The following is a 24,788-nucleotide window of genomic DNA, read 5'->3' on the forward strand; positions in this document are numbered from 1 at the left end:
GAGAGAGAGAGAGAGAGAGAGAGAGAGAGAGAGAGAGAGAGAGAGAGTTAATATCGAGCGTTGCCTGATCCTTCGAAACACGACATATCGCTGGGGATAGCGTTCCACGTGTACGTCTTGCCCCGTGGTTCAGGGGCAAAGGACTCTGCCTCTGTCCTGCCTCTCCTCCCCCAACCTTCTCTCTTCCTCTTTTTATTCCGTTTCTCACACAGGGATACGTACACGTACGCGCGAAATCTCCGCGATATCTATAAAGTCTGTTGGTGAAGTTTCGCGATTACATTTCCGCGAACGAACACGAGCGTTGCTCGTTGCCTCGAGACGTAAAAGGGAGAAGAAGAGTTACCGAACTTATCCATTCGATTACCAAAACAAACGATCCCCATCCTTCCATCGATCTGTGTAAACTTCCTTTTATATAAGGACACTTGGATTCTCGAAGGAGCTGTTAACGATGAAACGGAAGATGCGGTTGAAGAATTTTACAGAATGCCAAAGTTTTGATGGAGGAGGAAAGAAGAGGAGGAGAAACGAGAGATATAAAAGTCACTGTAAAAGTGAGAAAAAACTCTCACGGGTACGTTGACGACCGTTAGCCTAGGTCCCTTTGTTCCTATATTGATAATCATCGCCTTATCACCTTTCATCCATTTCCCTAACCGATGAATAAGGACGAACAAAATTGTTGATGAAAAAAATTGCCAATCGCACGATTTTTGATTTTAAATAACTCCTATTTTATTGACCTGACATGTAATTGAAGCGAGTCCATGTAATTAACACGAGTCCTCGATCGAACGCTGAACACATCGTCTCGATGCTTCTAACCTTTTATTCTTTATCTTCGAGTCCTTATAGTGCCAACTGTACTTACCGTACTGTCCCGTTCAATGGGACAGACAATCGGCATGCAGTTTAACACGTTCTTGAGTCAAAATCTTGTACTATCGTCTTACATTTTAAGGCAACCAATTTTTCTTTTATCTATTTTGACCGGTGTCCGCCAACCAATCCAAGATACATCGTACTTTCGTCTATCGATCTACGATGACCAGGCCTTATTTTTCCACTCTACTCAACGATTCGCGATAACGGCAATTACTTAATGAAAATTATACGCTTTAATTACTCATTATCACACTTGCTATTATCGCACTTGCCACGATCATTGTCGTTAATGTTAATCGATTCCACTGAACAAATAAAAAAAAAAAAAAAAAAAAAAAAAAAAAACACTTTTTCCTCATTGCTTGCCTCGAAAAGCTCGGCGAAGCTCTTCGATTCGCGCGAGGCATTCGGGCATCGAACGAGCACACGGCGGATGATCAGAGACACCCTTTGAATGGATATCGATCGAAGAGCAGGGAACGAGGAAGGAAAGGAAGGGGCATTTCGGATGATTCGCAAAATAATAATCGGAGAGAGAGAGAGAGAGAGAGAGAGAGAGAGAGAGAGAGAGAAAGAGAGAGGAGAGAGTAAAAGTGAATCGGTAGGTGATCGTCGTTAACGGTTGCGCTACTCGAGAGAAGAAGAGCGGAGGAAACGACGGGCGGTCGCGCGTGCACCGACACGGCCCACAGAGTTTCGTCGTGGTTGATCAGGAGCGTGTCGATCGTCGGCCAGACCGAACACATGCACACGCACACCTCGGGGTTATCCTCGTGTAACCATCCTTCCCTCCCTCCCTCCCTCCTTAACGCGTTCCCTTTTCGACCTCTGTCCTCCTCTCCGCGCCTTTCCCTCTCCTCTTTTCCCGCTAGACTCGTGCATTCCTCCACGGTTTACCCTACGCTCGACCAGGAACAACCCCCCCGAAAATCAGCCCCCTGAACGAACAAAGAGTCTAGTGTCTAGACGGGTGGATATTACCGGCGACGACAACATGCACACCGTGTTTCGTATTTTCTTTGTTTCTTTCGCCCGCTCGATACCGCTACCTTCGCCTCGACTCCCTATTAAAAAACACACGAGAAACTACGTAATACGCGTCCGTTCTCCGTTAAAATCGTTGTCGTGTTCCATCCTCCGTCTCTGCAAACGTGTTACGGGAGGGGGGAGAGCAACGACGAATCTTGCCAATTTTCACCAATAATATTATACGTATATATGTATATACGTATATATGTATATATATATATATGTATATACGTATATATGTATATGTATATATGTATATACGTATAACGATAGATTTGAAAATTTCATAAATTTGAGGTTAGCCAGTTTGAATTTTTGAAGAGAAAGGTTTTTTTTTTTTATTTTGGCGAATAGAAGAAACGTAAGTTTTTTGAAATTTATCAATTTGAAATTTGTACACGCGTGGAAAATAAAATGAAATATTTTTCAAATATTTATTGGAACCAGCAATATTGAAACTCGCAGCAAATTCATCTTTGCTTATTTTCAAATACGAAATATAATATTAATTAGAATATAAATAAAATATAATATAATTGAAATATAATATAATATAATTGAATTTACTTATTAGATTGCATGCAAATATATAAGTCGTATCTCTCGTCATCTTACAATACGAAATATAATATTAATTAAAATATAAATAAAATATAATATAATTGAAATATAATATAATACAATTGAATTTACTTATTAGATTGCATGCAAATATATAAATCGTATCTCTCGTCATCTTAGTTTTCCGTATTTCGTTCTATACGATTAAACAGCAACGATATCGAAAAATGTGTGCCGTTTCGCCGATCGAGAGATTCTCACCTTCTCGTCCTTCCTTTCATCCGCGAGCGGATCAGAAACGATTTTAAAACGAGTGCATCGCGCGTATAGGTTACCTCTCGCCACCTTATCAGTTATGCGGTATATCGCGCACACAGCGAAACCTAGCGATAGTAGAACGATGTCGACGACCCGATGTATCAACACAGACCTACCTGACGCCAGTTTCTCAGATACAGACATTCCACGAGGGTGTGTGTATCGCTTCTCTCTGTGTCGAGCTATACGTATACGTGTGAAAGAATACGTGTGAGAAACCGTTTTCCCGCCATTCCCTTTTTTAATAAGATTCGAAATCTGAATCGATATCTTTATTCGAATCGAATTTTTTTATCGGGTATGTGCTTGCGAATTGACGCAACTTCATCGTTTCAAGTACGTCGTGCGTTTTTGTCTTTATCTTTGCTTTTTTTTTTTTTTTTTTTCTTTTTTTTTTATCCATGCTCTGCAAATTTTTTGAATTCGAAGAAGAGCATTTTTGAATTCGAGTTAATAAATTCGAAATTTTTTGTTTGTAGAGTCGAAAATTTTGTATTCAGAAAATTGAATTAGCTTCGTAAGAAAAATAACCATCGTCTAATCTAATAAAGTTGAATATAATTTCAATTCGATTCGATTAGATATAATTTTTCTTCGATATAATTACAGATAACGTAAAAATATGTTACGCAACGAGCAAATCCTTAAATATATGAGTATAATTTATATAGAAGTCTGTTAACCGACTTTTTTTCTAAAAGATTAATCAGTTCATTGTATATCTATCAATATATCTAACGCAATACGTTGTTGTGTCTCGTGCTAAACCGTTGAATAATTTTATACGACAAAGAGACCTATGTTTCACGACATACACATTCGATTTGCCGTACGAGGCTACAAGAAGACTAGAAAATGCAGTTGGACGATCAAATATAAAGAAAACCACTGTACACACAACAACGTCGAATCGATCCCGATTTGGTAATTTGTAACGAAAACTCAATATTCAATATTAAAGAACACACTTTATCGATAAGAATGATAAAGAGAACGGTCTCACTCTGATTGCACGAAAAACACTTCCGAAACAAACGTTTTCAGCAAATTTAACCAAATATTTCCCAACGTTCCTTCTTCTTTTTTTCTTTCTTCTTTATCCTTTGTTTCGTCCGAAGTTGACGAACGAATTGAAAAACGCAAACTTGAAATTCAACGGAAAAGAAGAAAAAGAAGAAGAAGAATTTTACGAACGCAGAGGCAGAGGTAAAATCCGCAACGTGCACAAAAAGGTGGTGTTGATCCCGAGCAACATCAGCTGATTGTTTCGAATCACCGCTGTTATCCGAGAGAATACGCAATCGGCCCACGCCACCCGGTTTATTCGTGGCTCGAATTACTCCGATTACCCGCTGCATCGAACATTTGTCCGTTTCGATTCAACGTCATCGTTCCCTCCGGCAAATTACGGTACGCACAACGATACGCGTTTCTATATCGAATCTGCTATTATTAATAGCACCCACGAAGACGTTTCCCCGCCGCTCACAGGGATTAAAGTTATTTCGATGAAGAGAAAGTATATTGGGTATAGTGGAAGTGGAGGTGCAATACGTTTCCGATTGTATCGTTTCGAACAACGATTTTTCATTCCAATCGGCGACGATTTTAATAATCGTTGGAATCATGGATATTTGTCTATTTCGAAAATGATGAACACAGTTTTGATACTCGTTTTACGATTTAAAATTGAAACGGAAAAAAAAAAGATGTTATGTTAAAAGTGTTATTAATTATTAGTTTTATTAATTTTTGTTTCGTTCGTGATATTAAGTATCGAATCATTTGTCCGTGTTTAATGTTATTTATAAATATTAATGGTTATCGAATATTCGTATATTTTTATAAAGCTTTAAATGAAATGAAATTGAATTGTCGATATGTTTTATATATATTAAGAAATGCGAAAATTGCATTAATTTATAGAATTACAATTCAGAATTTTTGAATTAAAATTTTTTTAAATTTTCTTGATATATGATATATATATGTAGAAATTAGATTAGATTAGATTGATTCGAATTCTCGTAAAAGATTATATAAATTGGGATATTCTGAAATTATTTAATGTACATAGAAATTCGTATAATCTATTCTTTATTTTTTATTATTAAAAGCAAACGTATTTAAATACGATGGAAATGATACGATGGAAATCGTATATTTAAATACGATAGAAATGATATAAAAGTGAAAATATAAAGAAAAAATAATTATACTTACATTAACAAATTTTTAAAAATTGAAATTGATTTTTAAGAAGAATAGAATAAAATTTTTCAAGTGAAAAGGAAACGTGTATATATATATATATCTCGTACGTTAGATTATTCACATTGATAGTGTGTCTATTGGTGTGGTATGATATTTTAAGAAAAAAGTATAGCTTTGCATAAAATATTCATTGGATCGATATAAAAGCATATCCATAAAAATCATTTCATCGGTCGAATTTTCTACATAGTATTTCCCTTTGCGGCAATCTTCAGGCATCAAATGTATGGAATGAATAAATTCAATGCTAGTGAAAGAGAAAGAAAAATGCAATAGATTTTCTTCGAATAATGTCATAGTTTCAAGATTATATAGTTTGAAACAAAACGTTCTTCAGGTTGCGTGTTCTTCATTATCTATAATGTATTACTGCATTTTCATGATATTTTTCATGATATTTTTCATGTCACAGATACGATCAACTGTCTGATCATCAATGTTGCAAATAATTTGCGATGAGATCTTCTTTTGATTATAATGTCGACATATAATGCAACAATTCCGACGTGTCTTATTTTTCATCGTATATCATAGTATCGGCGTTGATGTCATTTATTTACGTTTCAATTAAACGTTTACAATTTTTCGCATCGTGCGCAATTTTCCTTTCTCATTCATCCATTTTCCCCATGTTTAATTAACGAGCATTGATGTTGAACGATTTCTTGGAAAGATAAATTTCAATAATACAAAACTAATAACATCCGGTTTTATTTAATTTCAGGAAAAAAATAAAAAAAATGAAGGATGACGTGGACGAGGATGATGCTGGCGCGTTGTCTTCCACTTCTGTGCCGGAAACAACAATCTCGTACGGGTAAGAGTCCAGTTTTTCTATTCTAACTCACGCTTAAGGTGGAGGAGGCTCGAACTAATAAACACGTCAAGTCCATCGTATATTTATTTCGTGCAAAAAAATGTATTCCGATTGGTGCGAATTTGTTCGATGCTCGGTATAAACGAGCGTACTAATGTATTGTAAATTAAAATATTCCACAAATACGACAGAATTTTTGTTTATTTATAAACGAAATAATAATATTTTATTATTATTCTTTGTGTTATTCGTGAAAGTTCAATTTATTTCAATGAAGAACAAGGATATTGTTAATAGGATATTCTGTTAGCGCGAGAGCGTATATAATACTCGAATTCTCGCGCTTAAATTCAGCACAAGACACATGACGAAAATTTGTTTCTTATCGCGCGAGTGGAAGCAGCCTTACACAAGGGATCCGCCTAAAAATGTGTTGTTATCATGCTGCGCGTTCTGAGCGCGGATAGCATTGGAAGAAGACGAGGGGAACGACGATTGGTCGTCTACGTGGAGGGGGGTAACGTTGATTGTTACGCAGAGTGGGGGTAACGCTCCACCGGCAGTTCGCATCTGACTATCGTACGTGTTGCGTCTTGACGCTCTTTAAGCTAATTTTGGCAAATATTCATTTCGATGAATATATGTATTCTTGAAAATATACGAGGCGTATATACACAAGTGTTGACGCTTTGACATGCTTTTAATAAGTATTCGCTATATTATCGTAAAGTAAACTGTAAAATTGAATCGCACTGTTTGTTGTATAGATAAGCGATAAATCGTAACTGTTTGAAATCGACGTTCAATCGTGAAAGTTCGTGTGTGCACTATCCATATTGTCATTACTCGAAATATGGCATAAAATTTGTGGCTTATATCCGTGGAATGCATAGTCTACGTATATTTTCTCCGTTCTAAGAGACATTTGGGACAGTGTGTCAAGGCTAGAGATTCCACGAAGTAACATAGTGCTTTGGGTCTCGTTTTTATTACGTTTCACACGATGTAACGTCGGAGCGGGGAGAAAGATCAGCGTATGCATCTGAAACGCGTTTTGATCTGATGGTAACTGCTCTGCTCGTCGATGGATGCTCTCTTGTGATCCGTATGTGTCTTCGTGTACGGATTTCCTGCTGAGCCGGGATCTAGAACACGGTGTCAAGGTCAAGCGAATCCGACGAAGAATTCGCGTGAATGTCAAATATTAAGCAGAAATCGAGAGGCAACCATTTCGATACGTGACATCTCGGTTCACGAAGATCGGTGTATTGTGGAATTGTCAAACGCGTAAGCGTGTTAAATCAAGCGGGAAAAATCATTACCACGGTCGTTACGTCACGACAGTTTGAAGCTAGTGCGTTCCAGACGAAAAAATGTGATTTTCCCGTGACTTATCTTGAAAAAACAGTATGTTTTTGCAATTTTTTTTTTTCGTCAATGTAAGTTTTGACATTGCATCGCCATTACGTTGAGTGTATATACGTTCATACACGAAAGAAAGAATAACAGAGATTTGGCGGGATAACAAACTAATCGTAGGTTCAACAGAAAAAAGCGTAACCATCGATAAAACAGTTTCTCTTTTTTTTTTTTTCGTATTTTTTTCTGTGTAACAGTGCCTCTTCATCGTTTCATCAAAATTTCGATATATTGTCGAATGTTTATTCGTCATCCAACACAGATAGATAGGTTTTTATCTGTACGCGAAGAAACAAGCACGAGCGATCGTGCGAGTAAGATTAACCGGCGACCTGGCTAATTTTAATTCGCGCAACAAACAAGCCGCGAAGTTGTCGCGCGATAACAGTGGTACATCACAGTTGTAACGTTGAACGTCGCTGTTTGCGCGTTCTCCAATATGGCGAACGACGCCGAAGAAGAGTTTAGTGTTCTAAAAGTTTCTTCTTGAATAACGCGTTCGTTCGAAGTATCAACAGTTTTTTCGTTAACAGGTGTGCAATTAACATAGTTAACAAGTGTATAGTCTATGGAGTGAAAAAACCAAAGTGTTAAAAGATAATCTTCAAATTAAACAATCGATACTCGTTTCTTGTACAATGATACGCAAGGATAATCTACCGAATTACAGTTTGCACTTTGATCATATATACAAAAAATTTAGAGATTCGTGTACTTGAATCGATTCGCGCATCGTTCAACAAAATTGATTGGTACGCGGTATCGTTCGAAAAGTGTTAACTATGTGGAGTAAATCACAGGAGCAAGTATACTTGCATTCTCAACAACAACAAACGCTTCATCCGGGGATCATCGGCACGACAGATATGATGCAACATCATCATTCATCCGCCACCATGGATTTGTCGATTCCAAGGTCAGATTCGTTGTTCTGTTAATCATATAAGGTCGGAATGGATGCGCCAAGGTGAACGGATATGCGTGTAATCCGTGTAATGTTAAGGTTCAATATTAATCGTTTTGAGGTTAACCCTCGCATCAGCTAGGGTGAAATATTTTCGTTACGTAATTGATCTAGTGTAGTTTTATTTAACCGTGATAGAAAAAAACAAGACGGAATTTACATTTACTACGCAATTGTAAGTTGCATATGAATACATATTGCTTGCTTATTGAATATTCAAATAACAAAGTAAATAAAGAAACATTTTTTATCAAATAGAAATTCGATCTTTTTGAAATTGTATAAAGTTCTAGAATAAACATGAAATCGAAGTTCAAGGTTTCGAATCGATTGGCTATTATGAAAAAATATCGATTTGTTTGTGATTTTCATATCGACTTATCTAACATGTAATTGAAAGTCAAATTGTTTTGCTGCGCGATCAGTAACTTTTACACGCGATTCATTCGTGCATATTCGTTTTAAAGACGCGTTAATTAGAAACTCAACTCGTTGATTTCAATTGCTCGTTTATCGTATATACGTATTTCTTTTATGAAAAAAAATCGACATTCGCTTTCCTATTTTTTTTTTTTTTTTCTTTTTTTGTAATCGTATTTAGGCCAACATCAGTTTCAAAATTAATGCAAGAGAGATCGGTGCAAGTTACGAACACGTAGTAGCTTGGGGCATACCGAGATTGCAAAGGTCACGATATTGCTTCAACCTTGCAATCTATATTCTACCGACAAGTCGAGCATAGATAGCAGTTGACATTATGTTTATTATCAACGTGTATTAACGGTCCTCGGAGAGTTTTACTGTAATGGATTAACACTGTACAGACTAGTCCATTAAAAATTAGCCTCGAAATACTAAAAATGTTTAAAAGATTTTCTACGTTAAGATTATTCTTGAATATATTAAAAAGACTTTTGGTTTTCTTTTTTTTTTTTTTTTTTTTNTTTAGGTTTATATATATATATATTTTTTTTTTTATTTTAGAAACTTTCAAGATTTTAATTTTCAAATTTTCGAAATTTTAATTTCAAATTTATAGAGAATTTAAAATTTTTTAATATTCATGTTTTTTAATGTTTTAAAAGACCCAAAAATTCTCCACAACTTTAATATTTTAAAATCTTAGATCAATAATTGCGTTAACGTTTTTCCTATCTCTTTTTCTACTTTACATTAGACGCAGATTAGTTTCATATGATGACCTTCCTTGTGCGTCGGTCGTGCGCTTTTATTTACGATGCAAAGTTTTAATTTTAAAATAGTTCAAATATTATCAAAGAACTTTCGATACGTATTTTTTAAAAATAAAATATTAATATAAGTATATCATCATCTACCATAGTTGCATGTTGTTATGTTTCTAAAATTAGAACGCAAGAGTAAATCAACTTTATTTTCTAATCACTTTTTTTCGATGATTAAATTGAAATTCGTTGAATTTTCTTTGAAATTTTAATGAAAAAAAAAAAATCATAGCGTAAAATCTCACAATCCTTGTTCGACTCGATCGTATATCGATGAATATCGTATACGATACATTTTTTTTTCTAGCAATTTAACGATCCGCATATATATATATATTTTTTTTTTTTTTACAAATTGTAACGTATTTACGATTATCGTAATTACAGATCGTATGAAATATCGCGTATACACATATCATTACACGTGACGAGCAAAAATCGAAATCTACAACGAACGATACACAATGTACGAATATGTTTATACGAGTGTTACATTGAAATTGTACGTTGAACAACGACGACGTCAATTATAGAAAAAAACATTTGCTTCCATACGAACATGTTCGTAGATATAGGTGTACTTTAGAAGAATTGCATGGAACGTTTTAAAATATGTCGTATAATAACATTATCGTTATTTTTCTTTTTCCTCTTCTTCTTCTTCTTCTTCTTCTTCTTCTTTTTTTTCCTTGCAAATTGCAAAGAATTTTAACCATATACGATTCCATAACCATATACAAGCATTGAATATTAATGTTCAAGTATATAAATCGTTAACCGATGGAAATTTATTTATTTTGTACGTATTGGTTAAATTGTATGCAACGAGAAGTAAAAAATGGAATGTTTTTTTCTCAGATTGCCGCTATTAATACTTTGTATTAATATTGTGCGCGCTACGAAGCGCGATCAAGCTGATTAGGCAATGAAAATTAGATAAGTTTACATTTATCGATAACGTAGTGTATCCTGCGAGTTAATTACGCACGTGCAATTTTTTTTTTTTTTTTTCTTTTATCGTGCGAAATCTCGTTTTCGGCGAGCTATGCGCAGTTTGCATAAGTTAATTAGCCACGATCGCTTTTACAAATATCCACCCGTGGTGTTAACGACGTCGTTTCCGTATTCGTGCAACAAAGATTTCGTTTGCAGATTTCTTAAGTGGTTTTCGATAAGTTGAATGGAAAGAGCAAAGGGTAGAGTCGTTTTTTTTTTTTTTTCATGAACCAGTCCAACGAGTCGAACGGAGGATCAAGTGTACAATTTGGAGAAGGAAATGGAGCCTGTTACAGTGGTTGAAACGAAAATAAAAATGGATTGATTAATATCGTATCCAATTATCGCAATCACATAACGATTCATCTTCTCTTCGATCCAAGGATTTAATTTTGCAATTTTTCGGTTAGCAGAATTTTTCACGTGGCGAGAAAAAAATTGTGATATCGATATAGAGAATAAAATGTGAAATTATTATTGAAATATGTGCAATTCATCTGATATAACGCAAATCATTGTTATTTTCGAATAAATGCATATGATAACGTATTTGGAAAACGAAGCCATTCAAACGAAGGAAAGTATAAAATAATTAATTGCATAAAATATATTTATATCTTTCTTTACATGTAAATATTTTATATAATTAGAATTTCTGAATCTCCCCATTATCTATTTGAATTATATTTGAAAATGAGTTCAAGTTCAATGATGAATTCCATTAACAAAAGTTCAAAAGATAGTATTATATCAGTATTATATAAATATGTCGAATTAGAATTTTTATTTTCGTTTCTGTAACGTGTCCATTAATTTTTTTCTTTTTTTTTTGAAAAATATCACAAAAATATTATTAATGCCATAAATAAATAAACATTAATCGACAAAATTGTAACAATTATAAGAAAATTCACAAATTCTGTTAACAATAGAAATAATTATAACTTGCCTTTTAATTCACGATATACGATTGCCTTTGAAATCTCTGAATATCGAATCGAAAATAAATATATATATATATATATATATATATATACACGAGGAGTAAATAATTCCGTGAAAATTTTTTTGACTAAAGGGAAATAATTCTAATTGAGAGATTTTTTTTACCTTGTGACACAAGTTTTAAAATTAAATCCTTCTTAATATGTTTCAAAAAATTTTCTTCTTTATCTTGGAAGATAAAATTCTATTAAAAGACGAAGTGAATAAATTATTTGATATGTTACTAAAAATAATCCGAAGGTAATAAGAAAATAATGAAATGCGAAAATGAAATATACAATTTAATAGATGTATCCTTGATTAGATAGATTTTATGCGAAACTATTTATCTTTCAAAGAAATCTGCATAATTCTTATAATAAAATCCCAACGGATGAATCTATCCCTATACTTGAATTATTTCGCATTATAATATTTAATATAAATCATTCGAGATTGATTAAAAAAAGAACATCCGAAATTGTAATTGTAAAATTACAATTCACAAATTATTTCACGATCGTCAAGTACAAACAAGAAACTGTTTGTTTTCAAAACTTCTATTACCGAAAAGAAAAAAAAAAAAAAACTTGTTCCATAAATATGGAAATTTCGAAGGTTGCATTAGTGCCGCGAACAGTGTCTAGTAATCGCTCATTTTCTTATGCAATATTTAAACGTCGTATTCACAACGCGTTAACCACAATTCGTTTTTAATTCTTTCATTTTCTTTTTATTTATTCTTCTTCTTTATATATATTCTTTATATATATATATATATATATATACACGAAGAGCAAAAGCAATATATTATCATCGATATGGTCCTTCCGATGGTTTTTTTTCTTTTCTTTATTATTTTTTTTTTCCCCATTTGTCACGGATCGAAACATCTCTTCCTTCTTCGAATCGAAGCGCACGATTTGATTGACTCGTCGGCCTTGCTCACTTTTTTTCTCCGCAGACTCGCGTTCGATCCGTGTTTCACCGATTTTATAAAGTAGTTTTGTTTGACCTACGCTCCTTCAACGTTTGTCGACTTGCTTCTCTCTTGTCGCTTTGACACAGATTGGTAACACGATCCCCTTCCCTTTACGTAACGTCGAACGTTTGCGCTTGAAAATTAGTTTTCCATCGATAATGGAAATAATATTCGTTATCCGACATTCTTCATCCACGATCGTTGGAAACTCATGTCTCTTATATATATATAAATTTTAGATCAAGTTAGATCCCTGGATCGTGAAGGAATCCCTGTTTGTTCAGGGAGGGATCGAATGGATCGACGATTTTTGCCTCCATTATTTTTTAAATTTATCGGAATATTGTTCGAATGCATCGAAAAATATTTAAAATAATTATTTTTGGTTTCGATTTTGTGAAGAAATTTGCGTAGGAAAAATTATGATCCGCTTTCCTTCTTACGTTGTTTTCCATTCCATGGCCTTCTGGTTTATAAAAATATCCATATATTATAAGAATTTGAAAAATAAATATCGTTAAAAATCTTCCGAATGCTATCTATATCAAAATACATCACAGTATATTTATTAAAATTTATAACAAAAGCACGTAATTATTTATTGATAATTCATTCATGTCCGCGCAACTGGACGTCACATTGATTCGTTTGTATAAATATTTAGCAGGAAGAAGTTAAAGCTTGAATCGTTCGTCGCGAATCTACATAGAATAAATTTTCCAGTGGAAATCGAACGATGTATTTCTTCATTGTTTCAAATTCATATAAAATTCATATAGATCGGTATAGAATAGTTGAAAAATTGTATTTCGAATGATAGTTGAATGAATAAAGAGAGAGAAAGAGGGAGAGAGAGAGAGAAAGATTATTTGATTATTATACGGGAAAGGTTGGGAAACATTGATTTGTGAACACGGAATCAATGCAACACTTGCTCGTGCGGATAGACGACAGCTAGCGAAACGCTTGAATCGTGGGTGGATCAATGTCGTTTTCAATGAGTTTCCATTGTATCACGTCTCGTGTCTGTTTCCGAAATGGAAAAAACATACGTGAATGAACTTTAAACAGAAGATTTCATTTTTACGCATTGCGAATGAAAGATTTATGTCTCGTAAAAAACGGGACATTTTTTGGAAATAAAAAAATTGAGACTAATAAAATGAAAATTTGGATGAAATTTTTTTTATCATTTTTCGATTTTGCGCCTTTTTTTTTTTTTAATCTCATTGTCGGATCGTAAAAATACCGTTGCACTGATCAGAGTTAACCTAGAAATGCAAGAATTCCCCTAAGGGGAAAAATTTCCCTTTGAGCGTTTCGACTATGAAGCTCGAATATAATTACTTTCACTCGTGCTATTTTATTCGTTTCTCATAACTATATAATTAGATTCTAAAAAACGTTGATTGCATATTCGTCGTTTGATAAGTTCGTATGGATTTTGAGGTTATGATACTGTTATTTTGAAAGTATTGTAAATACTATCTTTTTCGTCACTTTAAAAAGAATGTATGAAATAATTATTTTCATATTGAAACACCAAAACGTCATTTATACACAAAAGTGGAAAAATCAGATCCTCGATACTAGCTTACACCACATGACGTAAAATTTTTTATATAACGATAACTGTTAAAATTATAAAAAAAATGGTTCTTCTTCCGTTACAAGATCCTCAATTATGTCATTTAACGACAACAAAAGCGACAACGACAATGAAATTTCTATGTATAATTTTTGAAACGAAGGTAAGATATTTTATGTTATCAGACAATCGTTGAAACTGTTTTTTGTTTGATAATATTATTATATCGAAAGGATAAAAATATAATTGAAACGATTGGAAAGAAAAAAGTGCGTTTTTAACATGGTTATGATTTAGTTCATTTTTGCCACGTGTAATACGATACACGTGGAGAGTTCATTCGATGCATATTTCGAAAATATCTTCGCATGATAAATTATTATTGAAAATACATTGGCAAAGAAGATGATAAATATTATGCGCGCGATAGAGATGGATCAATGATGAATTGTGATTTCTCGATTTGTTTGTTGATGAATATTGTCTCTGTAAAAACAAATAAGAATAAAAAAGCAATTTTGTGTGTATTGCTCGATATTGCCGTACAACGTATAATAAAATATTATATGCTCTTATTTTTGAACGAAACGTTTTGTTATCGTGTTTTATACCATTTTAGTCGAAATGAAAAAATGATAAAAAACTTTCGAAAAATGAAGATAAAGAATATACAAATTTTTATCTAACGTATTATTTTTCGCAATATAATTGATTATAAAATATACAGTTATATGAAAATTTGTAGCTAATTATGAAATATATTTATATTTAGATCTAATTAATTAATATGTAAATGCAATAATAAATACAATAGTGTGCAAATATTTTATTGAATATCTAGCTTAATTAAGATACAATTGTGCATCTCGTTTCATCGAGACATAAATACGAATTAATGAATACACGTTTCGTTCTGGATAATATTCATCGAGATAGTCGATCGTAATTTCTCTCGTTGCGGGAATTATTTAATGAAACGAAGATGTTCCACTAACGAGACAATTAGCGCAATTGTACACAATATTATTGCGTCAATGAATTGTTTTGAAGAAAAAATTTACTGATAACAGTTGCAAGGTAAAAGATAAAAAAAGAAGTATTATATTTTGCATTATTATTATAATGAGAAGAAGCATTTTTCTATTTTCGATCGCTAACGTTATTTGGATAGATTGTTGTTAAAAATCATTAATCGTTATAATATTTGATAATTATAAATATTGATTGATAACAATATCAATTTTCTATCCTATTGAAAATTATTTACGATTATTTTAACATAGATACATTATGTTTTTATGTGGTAAAGTATTTTTTTCGTCAAAAAAAAAAATCGAAAGAAAAATAGAATCGAATGCCTGAAAAAGATATATATATATATATATATTCGAAACATAACAAAAACTATTCACTATATATTATATCACTGGATATCAGTACAGAAAAAGTCAATATATTAATGAAACATAGCAGAAATATGCACTATAAACTGTATCGTTATATCAGTACAGAAAGAGGTTAGAAATGGACAACAAAGTTAAATCAGTTCACATTTCTTTTTCCAATTTTCTTTTGATATCTATATTTTCGAACTTAATGTTTTATTTCATTATCTTTTTGTTTACAGAAAAAATTTTGATTTTTCCATAAATATTTCTCGAAACTTCTTTAAACGTTATCCGAATGCCATCACGCACTATTTTAGTCGAAGCGAATCGCTAGTGTGCATTCCTGCACGGTCGAGGACAGACAGATATCGAGGAAAAAACGAGAGAGAGAGAGAAAGAGAGGGAGGAAAGAATAAAAAGGAAAAGAAAAAAGATCGAGGTGATCAGAAATCAATGAAGAATCAGGAAGGAATGAAACCAGAAGAGTTGGTGATCGATGGAAGAATCGAATTTCACGTCGATTCGATTCGAGGTCGAAAGGAGAATAGCGCGAGCAAAATGGAAATGGTTATTCTTAAAGCAGATTCGAGATATTTGGAGGTTAGCTACGTCATGATGCACGATGATTCGCGATGCATCGAAAACACGTTCGTTCGTTAACTGGCTCGGGAATAACCGAATTTACCCGTGAACTTGAACCGCGTCACGATCATGTTGGCGATGAAAATTGCAACCTCTGTTTTTGTTTCTTCTCGTCTCTCTTCTGCTCTCGTTCTTTCCGTTATGCAATTTGGCTTCGAACCTATAATTAATCTATCTTTATATCATACGAGATGTTTTTAAAATATATAATAGAATCGAAAGGGAAATCACTTCTACGATTTATATAAAATAAAAATTATTTATATAAATTATTTATATAAAAATAAAAATCATTAAATTTGTATAAATAAAACTAATTATGTAAATTTAAGTTAATCTAACCTAACTTTTTTTTCATATAAAACATTACGCTTCTTCATATAAAGTTTTCGAAAAAATCAAGGAGAATTAAAGAAAATAGTCAGTTTTCTCGGATGATTGGAAAAATTATAGATATCTTAATGGAAAAATTATATAATATTAGGATATCTTAACGGAAGAGTTTGATATATAATAGATTCACCGATTTAAGAACGTATTAACGAAAATTATTGTAAAATCGTTACAAAATTCTTCAAAAGATTATCGAAAAAATTTTTATACGTACTGGTATAATTCATAATGGTCATCAATAAAATGTTTCAACTTTATAACCAATTAGGTTAATTATGCTCAATTGAACAAACAGAGCATTGTTTTACAATGTTCTTCGTAAATACGAAGTATCATTTTCGATAAAAATCTGGATTAATACTAAAAATGATATATTTATAGTGAAAAGTGATCCCGTATAAACTTATTCTCTATTTAACGCATAATCGAGATTTTTATCGATCATATATCAATTTCGATTATTATTAATTGTTATATTATTAATTGTTTGCGCCATTTTAAAAGATTATGGTAGTGTACACAGTTGCAATAATCGCGTAAGCAATTCATTGCTGACATTTGTTATCATCTTATCGATAAATATTTTTTTAATCTAGAAAATTAATATATTTTTTTTCAATCGATAGATATTTTTCATTGTTCACAGGTAATGAGTAAATTATCGTATTTTGATATGATTCTTATATATATACATGAAGCGGAAATTTTCGTGGAATTTTAAAAAAATAAGTTCAGAAACAACAAGTTAAAATATCATATTCTTTTTTCTTTTCGCTGTTTTATTTTCTATTTTATTTTCTATAAGAAAATAAGAAATATAAACAAATTTTTGTTGTATATAATCCAAACATCGCACAACGCGACATTTTTCTGGAATCTAACCTCTCTGTTACACGAGGATTATCTTGTATTTGCTATTTAGTGGCTAAGTCATCTATCATTACGCGATGCGAAACATGTGAACATCTGCAAGAATTTCAACACGTTACATTTAATCTCACGTTTCGAAAAGTGAGCGAAAAAGAACTTTTGATAGAGAAAAGAATTGCATACCTTTCTTTCAAAGAAATACCGATGATTTTCTTAGATGTGTTGTTTCTAGAACGTGACAATTTTGCTCGATTTATCATTTTTGCGTCATTAAACTTTGTAAACAGATCTAGGAAAAATAGTTATATATATTTTATTTTAAGTCAATATACAAAAATAATATATCGATTTCGTCCGTATGAGTTTTTTTTTCATGCTTCGATTCTTCTTTTGAACACATGTTGTTCATGTTCAAAATTTTTTGCGAATTTCAATTTTTTGCAAATTTTTCTTTTTGCCTTTTTTCTTTTTTTTCTATCGATATTCTATTTGCATTTTTACGTAAAAGATTTTTATTTTACAATATCGCCAAGAAAGATGAAAAATAATGTTAATATATATTATGTCATCTGACTCGCATCTCTGAAAAACGTAACATGAATAAAAATTTTCGTTCAATAATTTTTTATTTCCATTTTAAATATTATCATGTCCAATTGATCGATATATTTTCTTTTTATTTGGATTAAACACGTGTGAACGATGATTTCATTTGAAATTGGACCTATATACATATATGTATTTTTTTTTCGTTTTCGAACAACATACAGGTGAATGTAAAACTTTTTATAACAATCTATCTTTTTTCCTTTTCGTTGCACTTTTTAATTAAGTTTATTCTAGAAACTCGTTCCTATGCTGGTATATCTATAATACAAGCGATCGCTCAGTTTATTTAATACGTCCTGCATGTGCGTCCATTTTCTCTCAGGGCAATAGTGTGAAAAAATATGTTCCTTTTCTGTTTTAATTAAAACTTTTCGTTCTCAATTTTAAATCTCCATGCTTCGACGATTAAATAATAAATATCATTACATATAGTATCTTTATACTTATGGTCATCACAAATTTACATTACATCATCCGACATCATTCTCTGAAAAATTATCGTGAAATTAAAAAAAAAAAAAGTGGAAAAAAATTAACATAATAACTGGTTTTGCCAGATCAGATTTCTTTATTTCACTTTTTTATTTTTTCATATGATCAATCCTACTATTTTTACCATTTGCAAAATCGTATCATTATTGATCGCAAACATGTTTACTCATGTTACTAAAAATTACTAAAAATTATACATGAATTAAAATTTTAGTTTCTAACACAAAAAAGTAATGTTTGTTTACTTTAAATATATATACAATTATATATGGTAGAAATAGATAGGATAATTATAATACGACAATGACCGATTTTACGACTGCGCCATACTTCATCGGTTACAACTTTCCGTGAAAACGAAACTTTCCTGAACAAACCTGAGTCCGCTTCTTACGCAACAGGTTCAAGGTCCTACCGCAACTTCTCTCATCCTACCACAATATTTATTCGCGCCAATGTTCCGTATTCGATGGTCCCTCTCTTTCTAAATCTCATTCTGTATTTGTTCGAAACACCTGACGTAGACCCTCGCTCATTCTGTTGTTTCCGATTCACCTCTTTACTTTTCGATGTTTCCAAAGCCGATTTAACACGTCGATCTAGTGCAATATAAAATTACTTTGATCATTTTGTTAATGGAACGCAGAAATTCAACGATAATCGTATATATTTGTCGTTTACATGTCGTTTCATGTGTATTTCGGTCAAAGTTTTCTGATTGTTATTCTAATTAAGATTTTTATATTTGCACAATTGCATATGCCACGTGCTTACGGAACTGTAATTTTATGTTTTGACGTAATCTATGTATTTGAATGTAAAAACACAAAGAAAGGAACAAATTAATTTTAAAAAAATTTTAAAAAGATTTTTAAAATCTTTTAAAAATTTAAGATTTCTTTTTATTTCAAAAACTGAATTTAATTATATTTTGGAAATAATTTTTAAACATTATCGTTAATTGTACTAATTATCTAAATTATTAGGTGTTGGCATGAAATATTCCCGACATTAATATTTTATAACGCTAAAATATTTTTTTTTAGAAAAAAAAACTATAAAACTCAAAAAGAAAGTACAAAAGAAATATAAATATCTAGCATATAATTATAATTATAATATATTCTTTTAATTATTAAATTTTTTTGAGCGATATTGATACATATAATGGAATCGAAAAAATAATTTTCCTTTTTAGTTTTTTTTTTTTTTATTATTACGAAATTGTTTAAAACAGATTAAGAATCTTATGATAAAAATAATATTAAATATTACTATGTTAGAATTATTATGTTAGAACGAATCAAATAACATGGATTTATTCGTGAAAATGTACCTTTCGGATCGATTATTACCATATATCCGTTTATCATCGATGTCCACTAGGCGTCACTAGCAGGTCTACTGACAATTATCGATGAGCACCATAATAGTCACGTGATCATATGTCACATGATCAAATAGATGGAAAAGTCATAAATTAGTGATTTTTCTTCAAAGTAAGAAATTGTGAAGTATAAAATAATATAAAAAAAGTTTAACAGTTTACTAGTGTAGATTTTTCCAACTGTTTTTGCGCGAAGGCACGACTGCATCGTCTAGAAAGTTGCAGAATAGGCGCGCTTCGTGGTAATGCGATGTGGTATAGTTGAAACATGGCCGCGGAAAGTTTCTCGGTTTCGTGCACCGGTAGATAAGACTTAAGAGGCCTTGACTTATTTCTCTCGTACCGCGCAAGAAATTTTGCCTGAGACGTGCAATCGTTACGGGAACGTTCATTGTAAGCGAAAACAAACGTGTCGAGTGTCGTATGATCGATTGCTTGCTCGCGTCCGTGAGATTTTTCCATGTTTTCTCTCGCTTCATCGCCCTGGAAGCCTAAGGTAGAAATGGATATAAGACGGATAAAGGCTCTGATGTTTTTCGTGAGTATTACGTATATTAAGTTATAACATTAAATGTTCTTTGCAACTCTGATCGATTTCTCGACGAACAGAAAAAGACAAAAAGAACAGAAAATGCTATCGATAATAATGTTTTAAAAGAAAGATTGAAAGTATCGCGAAACGAATTATCAACAATTGAAATAAAAAAATATCGATCTCGTGATGATTCATAGAATTTTTCACATAAATTTTTATTAATCTCTATGTATTCAATTCCTTTGAATGACAAGGCTTTAATATCTCCTCTGTATTGTGAAGTAAAACTTTTGACGACTATTATCTACCATGAACAGGATCCATTCGGTGACTAATGTAGATGTCTGGTATATTCCGTAGACAGTGCCTATTGTGAATTAGTAGTGAGCTAGTCTATTATTCCATGAGTTTTCCCGTCATAATACCTTCGGAATACATCCTATCGTGATGAAAAATTTTCACATTTGAAAAGCAATTTCATCATAATAGGATTTTTAGAAACGAGATACGGTTCAATCTTTCGAATAATAAAAAAAAAAAATTATTAAAATATAACAAATAAAGAAAGAAAAGAAAATTAAAACGATAGAAGAAAAATAGTGCAAGAATCAGAAAAGGTATCAATACAAATACATCGGAAAAACTACAATAATAATTATACATAAACTACATATAATTCTACATATAATATTATAGAAAAAAATGAAATAACAAAAATATTAAAGAAAAAGTGAAGTTATCAAACCAAGTTTTGTTGAACGAAATTAATTTTAAATTTTCCAAAGTAAGTACATATTAAGCGATATAAAGCGATGAGGATATAGATAGACTTGTGCATCGAAAAGGAAAGGACTATGTTCATTACATCCCTACTATTTTTTTTTTTAGTAGAGGGTAACAACCCTTAAAAATGAATGCACGTGTGGCTAAGTTTTGCATTAGATGCGGTAGATTGAATAGCTATTGAAGAAAAAAAATGATGAAATTAAGTATATAGTGATCTGTATGAAATGTTAAAAGCCTTTTCGAAACTACTGTAAATAATTTTTTTTTTTAATTAAACGATATATGTATATATACTGTTTAGAGAACACATTACGTATCGTTTAGAGAAGTCGAAAACAATTTTTAATTTTTAATTTTACATTTTTTAAAAAAATGGAAACAACACTCTTCCGTACTTTCGAGATTTATTCTAAAAATTTTACATTTTTAATCTTAATTGGTTTTTGTATAACGTTTAATTTGAGAAGAAAATTTCAGAGTTGAAATAATTTGCAATATCAAGTGATGAACAATTCTAAATCTAATTTCAAAAAACAAATTTTTTTAAAAAGAGAAAATTTAAAAAGAGATTCATATTGAACATAAAGCGTTAATTTTTCATTTAACATCAACTTATTCGTTTCCTGAGTTCTTTGAATAATATTTCGATTTTTATCGTTAACGGCCTGTTATCTCCGGTTAATGAATATTGATAGATGCGATAAGAAAATTTGAAGAAGTATTATTGGCAAGGCACAACTCGACTTTGATAAATCGAAGGTGGTGCTCGATATATACGAAGTATAGATATGCACCTTTGTTCGTGCACGAATAACACGTTTCGCTTCAAGATTTTTGATTTGTTTTTCAAGGAACAGGAATATAATCTTGATCGATAGCGTGATAACTTGCACTTTGTTTACGATTTTTTGTTTACGCAAACGGAATGAAATTCTTGTAAACTGATTACGATTCATTATATTTTATAAATTTTCCGTTTTTCTTTTTTTTTTTTGTCGTAAAATTTGCGATTTGTTACGTACTTATTTACGTATTGATATCGTAAACTTGATTTGTTTTGGGAAAAAAAAAAAGGCTCGTCGATAAAACGCTTGAATACGTGCCATTTGAAATTTTAATTTACCCACTCGAATTATTTATTATTATAAAAAATATTTCAAATAGAACTTAACATTGTTTGAAAAATACGACTTGATGTAATTTTTTTTTTTTATGAAAAAGATAATTCTTTTTCATTGAAAAAAAAATATATCAGGAGATCGACATTTGTTGTATACTGTTTTTTTTAATTCCATTCGATAACTTTCCATTTTTTTCACTTTCCTAAATTTTTTTTTATATATATTTTATATATATTTTCTAATAATATTCGATGAATAGTTCTAAACATGTAGGAATATAATGGTTCTAAATTTGGAATTCATTGGTTCAGAAATTATGAACATTGAAAGTTTGGCGAAGTGGAAGGGATAACGATAGACAAGTTAAAAATGCAAGGCTAAAAATTCCAGTTAGAGACATTACGTATCGTACCTATTCAGAAGCTTACCTATCTCTGTTCGAAAGAAGGAAGGGCTAAAAATTCTTTGGCCGGTTGTCATCAGGTCTATGAACTTTAATCTCGAAATATAAAAAGAAAATACTTAGGAAGGCTATAAAAGCGTCTATAAAAAGATGCCGTAAACGGTAGATAAATCGTTATCATCGGTTAACCGTTTTACCATCGAGTCATCCGAGTAAAGTTCGTCCCTTCGAATCTTGTGTAAAGAAATAGAACGCGACAGGAAAGATAAACGTATTTCCGTGATGTGGAAATTCATTTTTATTCAACTATCGATTTGCAAAGTATAAATAAGCGGTTTATACATCTATTTATAAATTTACTTCAATCAAAATGGAAAATTTTTTTGAATAATGCATGATGCGGTATGTAATCAAGAATGGGAGGCATTTCATAGATTTACAAGTCACTATTTTTCTTTTTTTAACTGATTAGTTATTTTTATCGTTTAATTTATTCATTCATATGCATTTATTCATTTTTCATTTAAAAAATAGTATCAACTGATTTCACAACATTTACAATTGTGTATTCCATTTTTGCTATGCTCCTTTTTTTTTTCCCAAAATTTTATTTTATTCGATTATATATAGATCTGTCGAAACAATCGATTGGATCGATATCCAATCACAAATCTATCGAAACATCGGCAACCAATCGATGTATCGTTACCTTACATTTGGCTAACTTCATCGTGGTCCTTATCCAATCATAGTTCTATCAAAACATTGACATCCAATTGATGTATCGTTACTTTACATTTGGCTAACTTCATTGTGCTCCTTATCGAATCACAGTTCTATCGAAACATTGACATTCAATCGATATATCGTTATTTTTTTTCACTAACTTTATCGTGATTCTTATCCAATCTACAGATCTATCGAAACATTGACATACAATCGATATATCGTTACCTTTTGACTAATTTTATCGTGATCCTCCTTTAATCCTATATCTATCGAAACATTGATATCGAATCGATATATCGTTACTCTACATTTGACTAATTTCATAATCTATACTCAAATTCCGTAATATCTGCAGATTTGAGCAACAGTGAGACCTTTGTGCTTCATACACGATGCCCATCAGTAAAATTTAATAGTTGAAGTTACTTCGATAATTTATCGTTTAAAATGTAATAATCGCAAATAACTGTAATGGCAAACGGTTGAGGTTATACTAAAAGCGAATTAATATAATAATTACTTGAATAAATGTTATTCAAGCATTATTTGAAGTAATTTTATTCTAAAAATTTTTAACTAGTTACTTTTCCAACGGGTTAATGTTCAATTCTAATCGTGGATAACGTGAAATAGCCTAAGTTAGGTTAAGTTAGGTTAGATTAGGTTAAGTTTGCAATATTTGATTTTAATTCGAGGAAAAGTAATACGCTCGGTGAAGTAGCTTATGTTTGATTCTAATTTTAAAAAAGAGATGGTTGATATATTCACACGTGGATCGTGGGCAATGAAAAAGAAAAATTTCAAATTGAAGTTATGAATAAAATTACTTCGATAACTTACTTCGATAATTTATTCAATTCAAAACGTAATCGAATAATTATACTGTGAACTAGTCAAGATTGTACGAAGAGCGAGTCAATTATAATAGTCATAAATAAATATTATTCAAGCATTATTTAAAGTAATTTTATTCGAAATTTTCAACTAGTTACTTTTTTCAACGAGCTGACGCTCAACTCTTCGGTGCACACGTTTCACTAAAAGAATCTAAAAATGACTATTCGAAATGCTGTCGTGTTCGGAAGATGAGACTTCCATATCTCGACGTCGTTCATGAAATTCTCGTAGAGAGGAGGCTGATCTCGAAGGAATAGATACGTTTGACCGAATCGTTTGCCGTCTTGTCGACAAAATCCGATTTGTGAATTGCGGATGTCAGAAGCGCAATAACGTCTGTATTTTGTTTGCATCTGTTTCCGCGTGATCTTAGACGTGACATTTTCATGATGGAATTCTCGTCAAACGCTCGATCAACTTTTTCCTCTTGCATAATTTCGAGGAATGCGATTCGAGAATGTTTCGAGCGAAA

The 24,788-nt window shown here is 31.6% G+C and overlaps 1 protein-coding gene across 5 annotated transcripts in view; it reads left to right on the forward strand.

Annotated features, from left to right (window-relative positions):
* The window catches only part of LOC122716615 (neuronal PAS domain-containing protein 2-like), a 69,660-nt gene that overhangs the window by 7,340 nt on the left and 37,532 nt on the right, over positions 1–24,788 (forward strand). For 3 of the 5 annotated variants that reach the window (XM_043939875.1, XM_043939876.1, XM_043939874.1), the window contains exon 2: positions 5,795–5,887. In XM_043939875.1, the coding sequence (XP_043795810.1) occupies positions 5,811–5,887 (77 nt within the window). In that variant the 5' untranslated portion in view covers positions 5,795–5,810. Of the gene's footprint in view, positions 1–5,794; positions 5,888–6,490; positions 8,223–24,788 lie in introns of those variants that run through there. The other 2 variants (XR_006347059.1, XM_043939873.1) reach the window with 1 other exon arrangement.

Source organism: Apis laboriosa, unplaced genomic scaffold, assembly GCF_014066325.1.
Source record: "Apis laboriosa isolate Shangri-la unplaced genomic scaffold, ASM1406632v1 scaffold47_cov149, whole genome shotgun sequence".
In the NCBI taxonomy this organism is placed as follows: Eukaryota; Metazoa; Arthropoda; class Insecta; order Hymenoptera; family Apidae; genus Apis; species Apis laboriosa.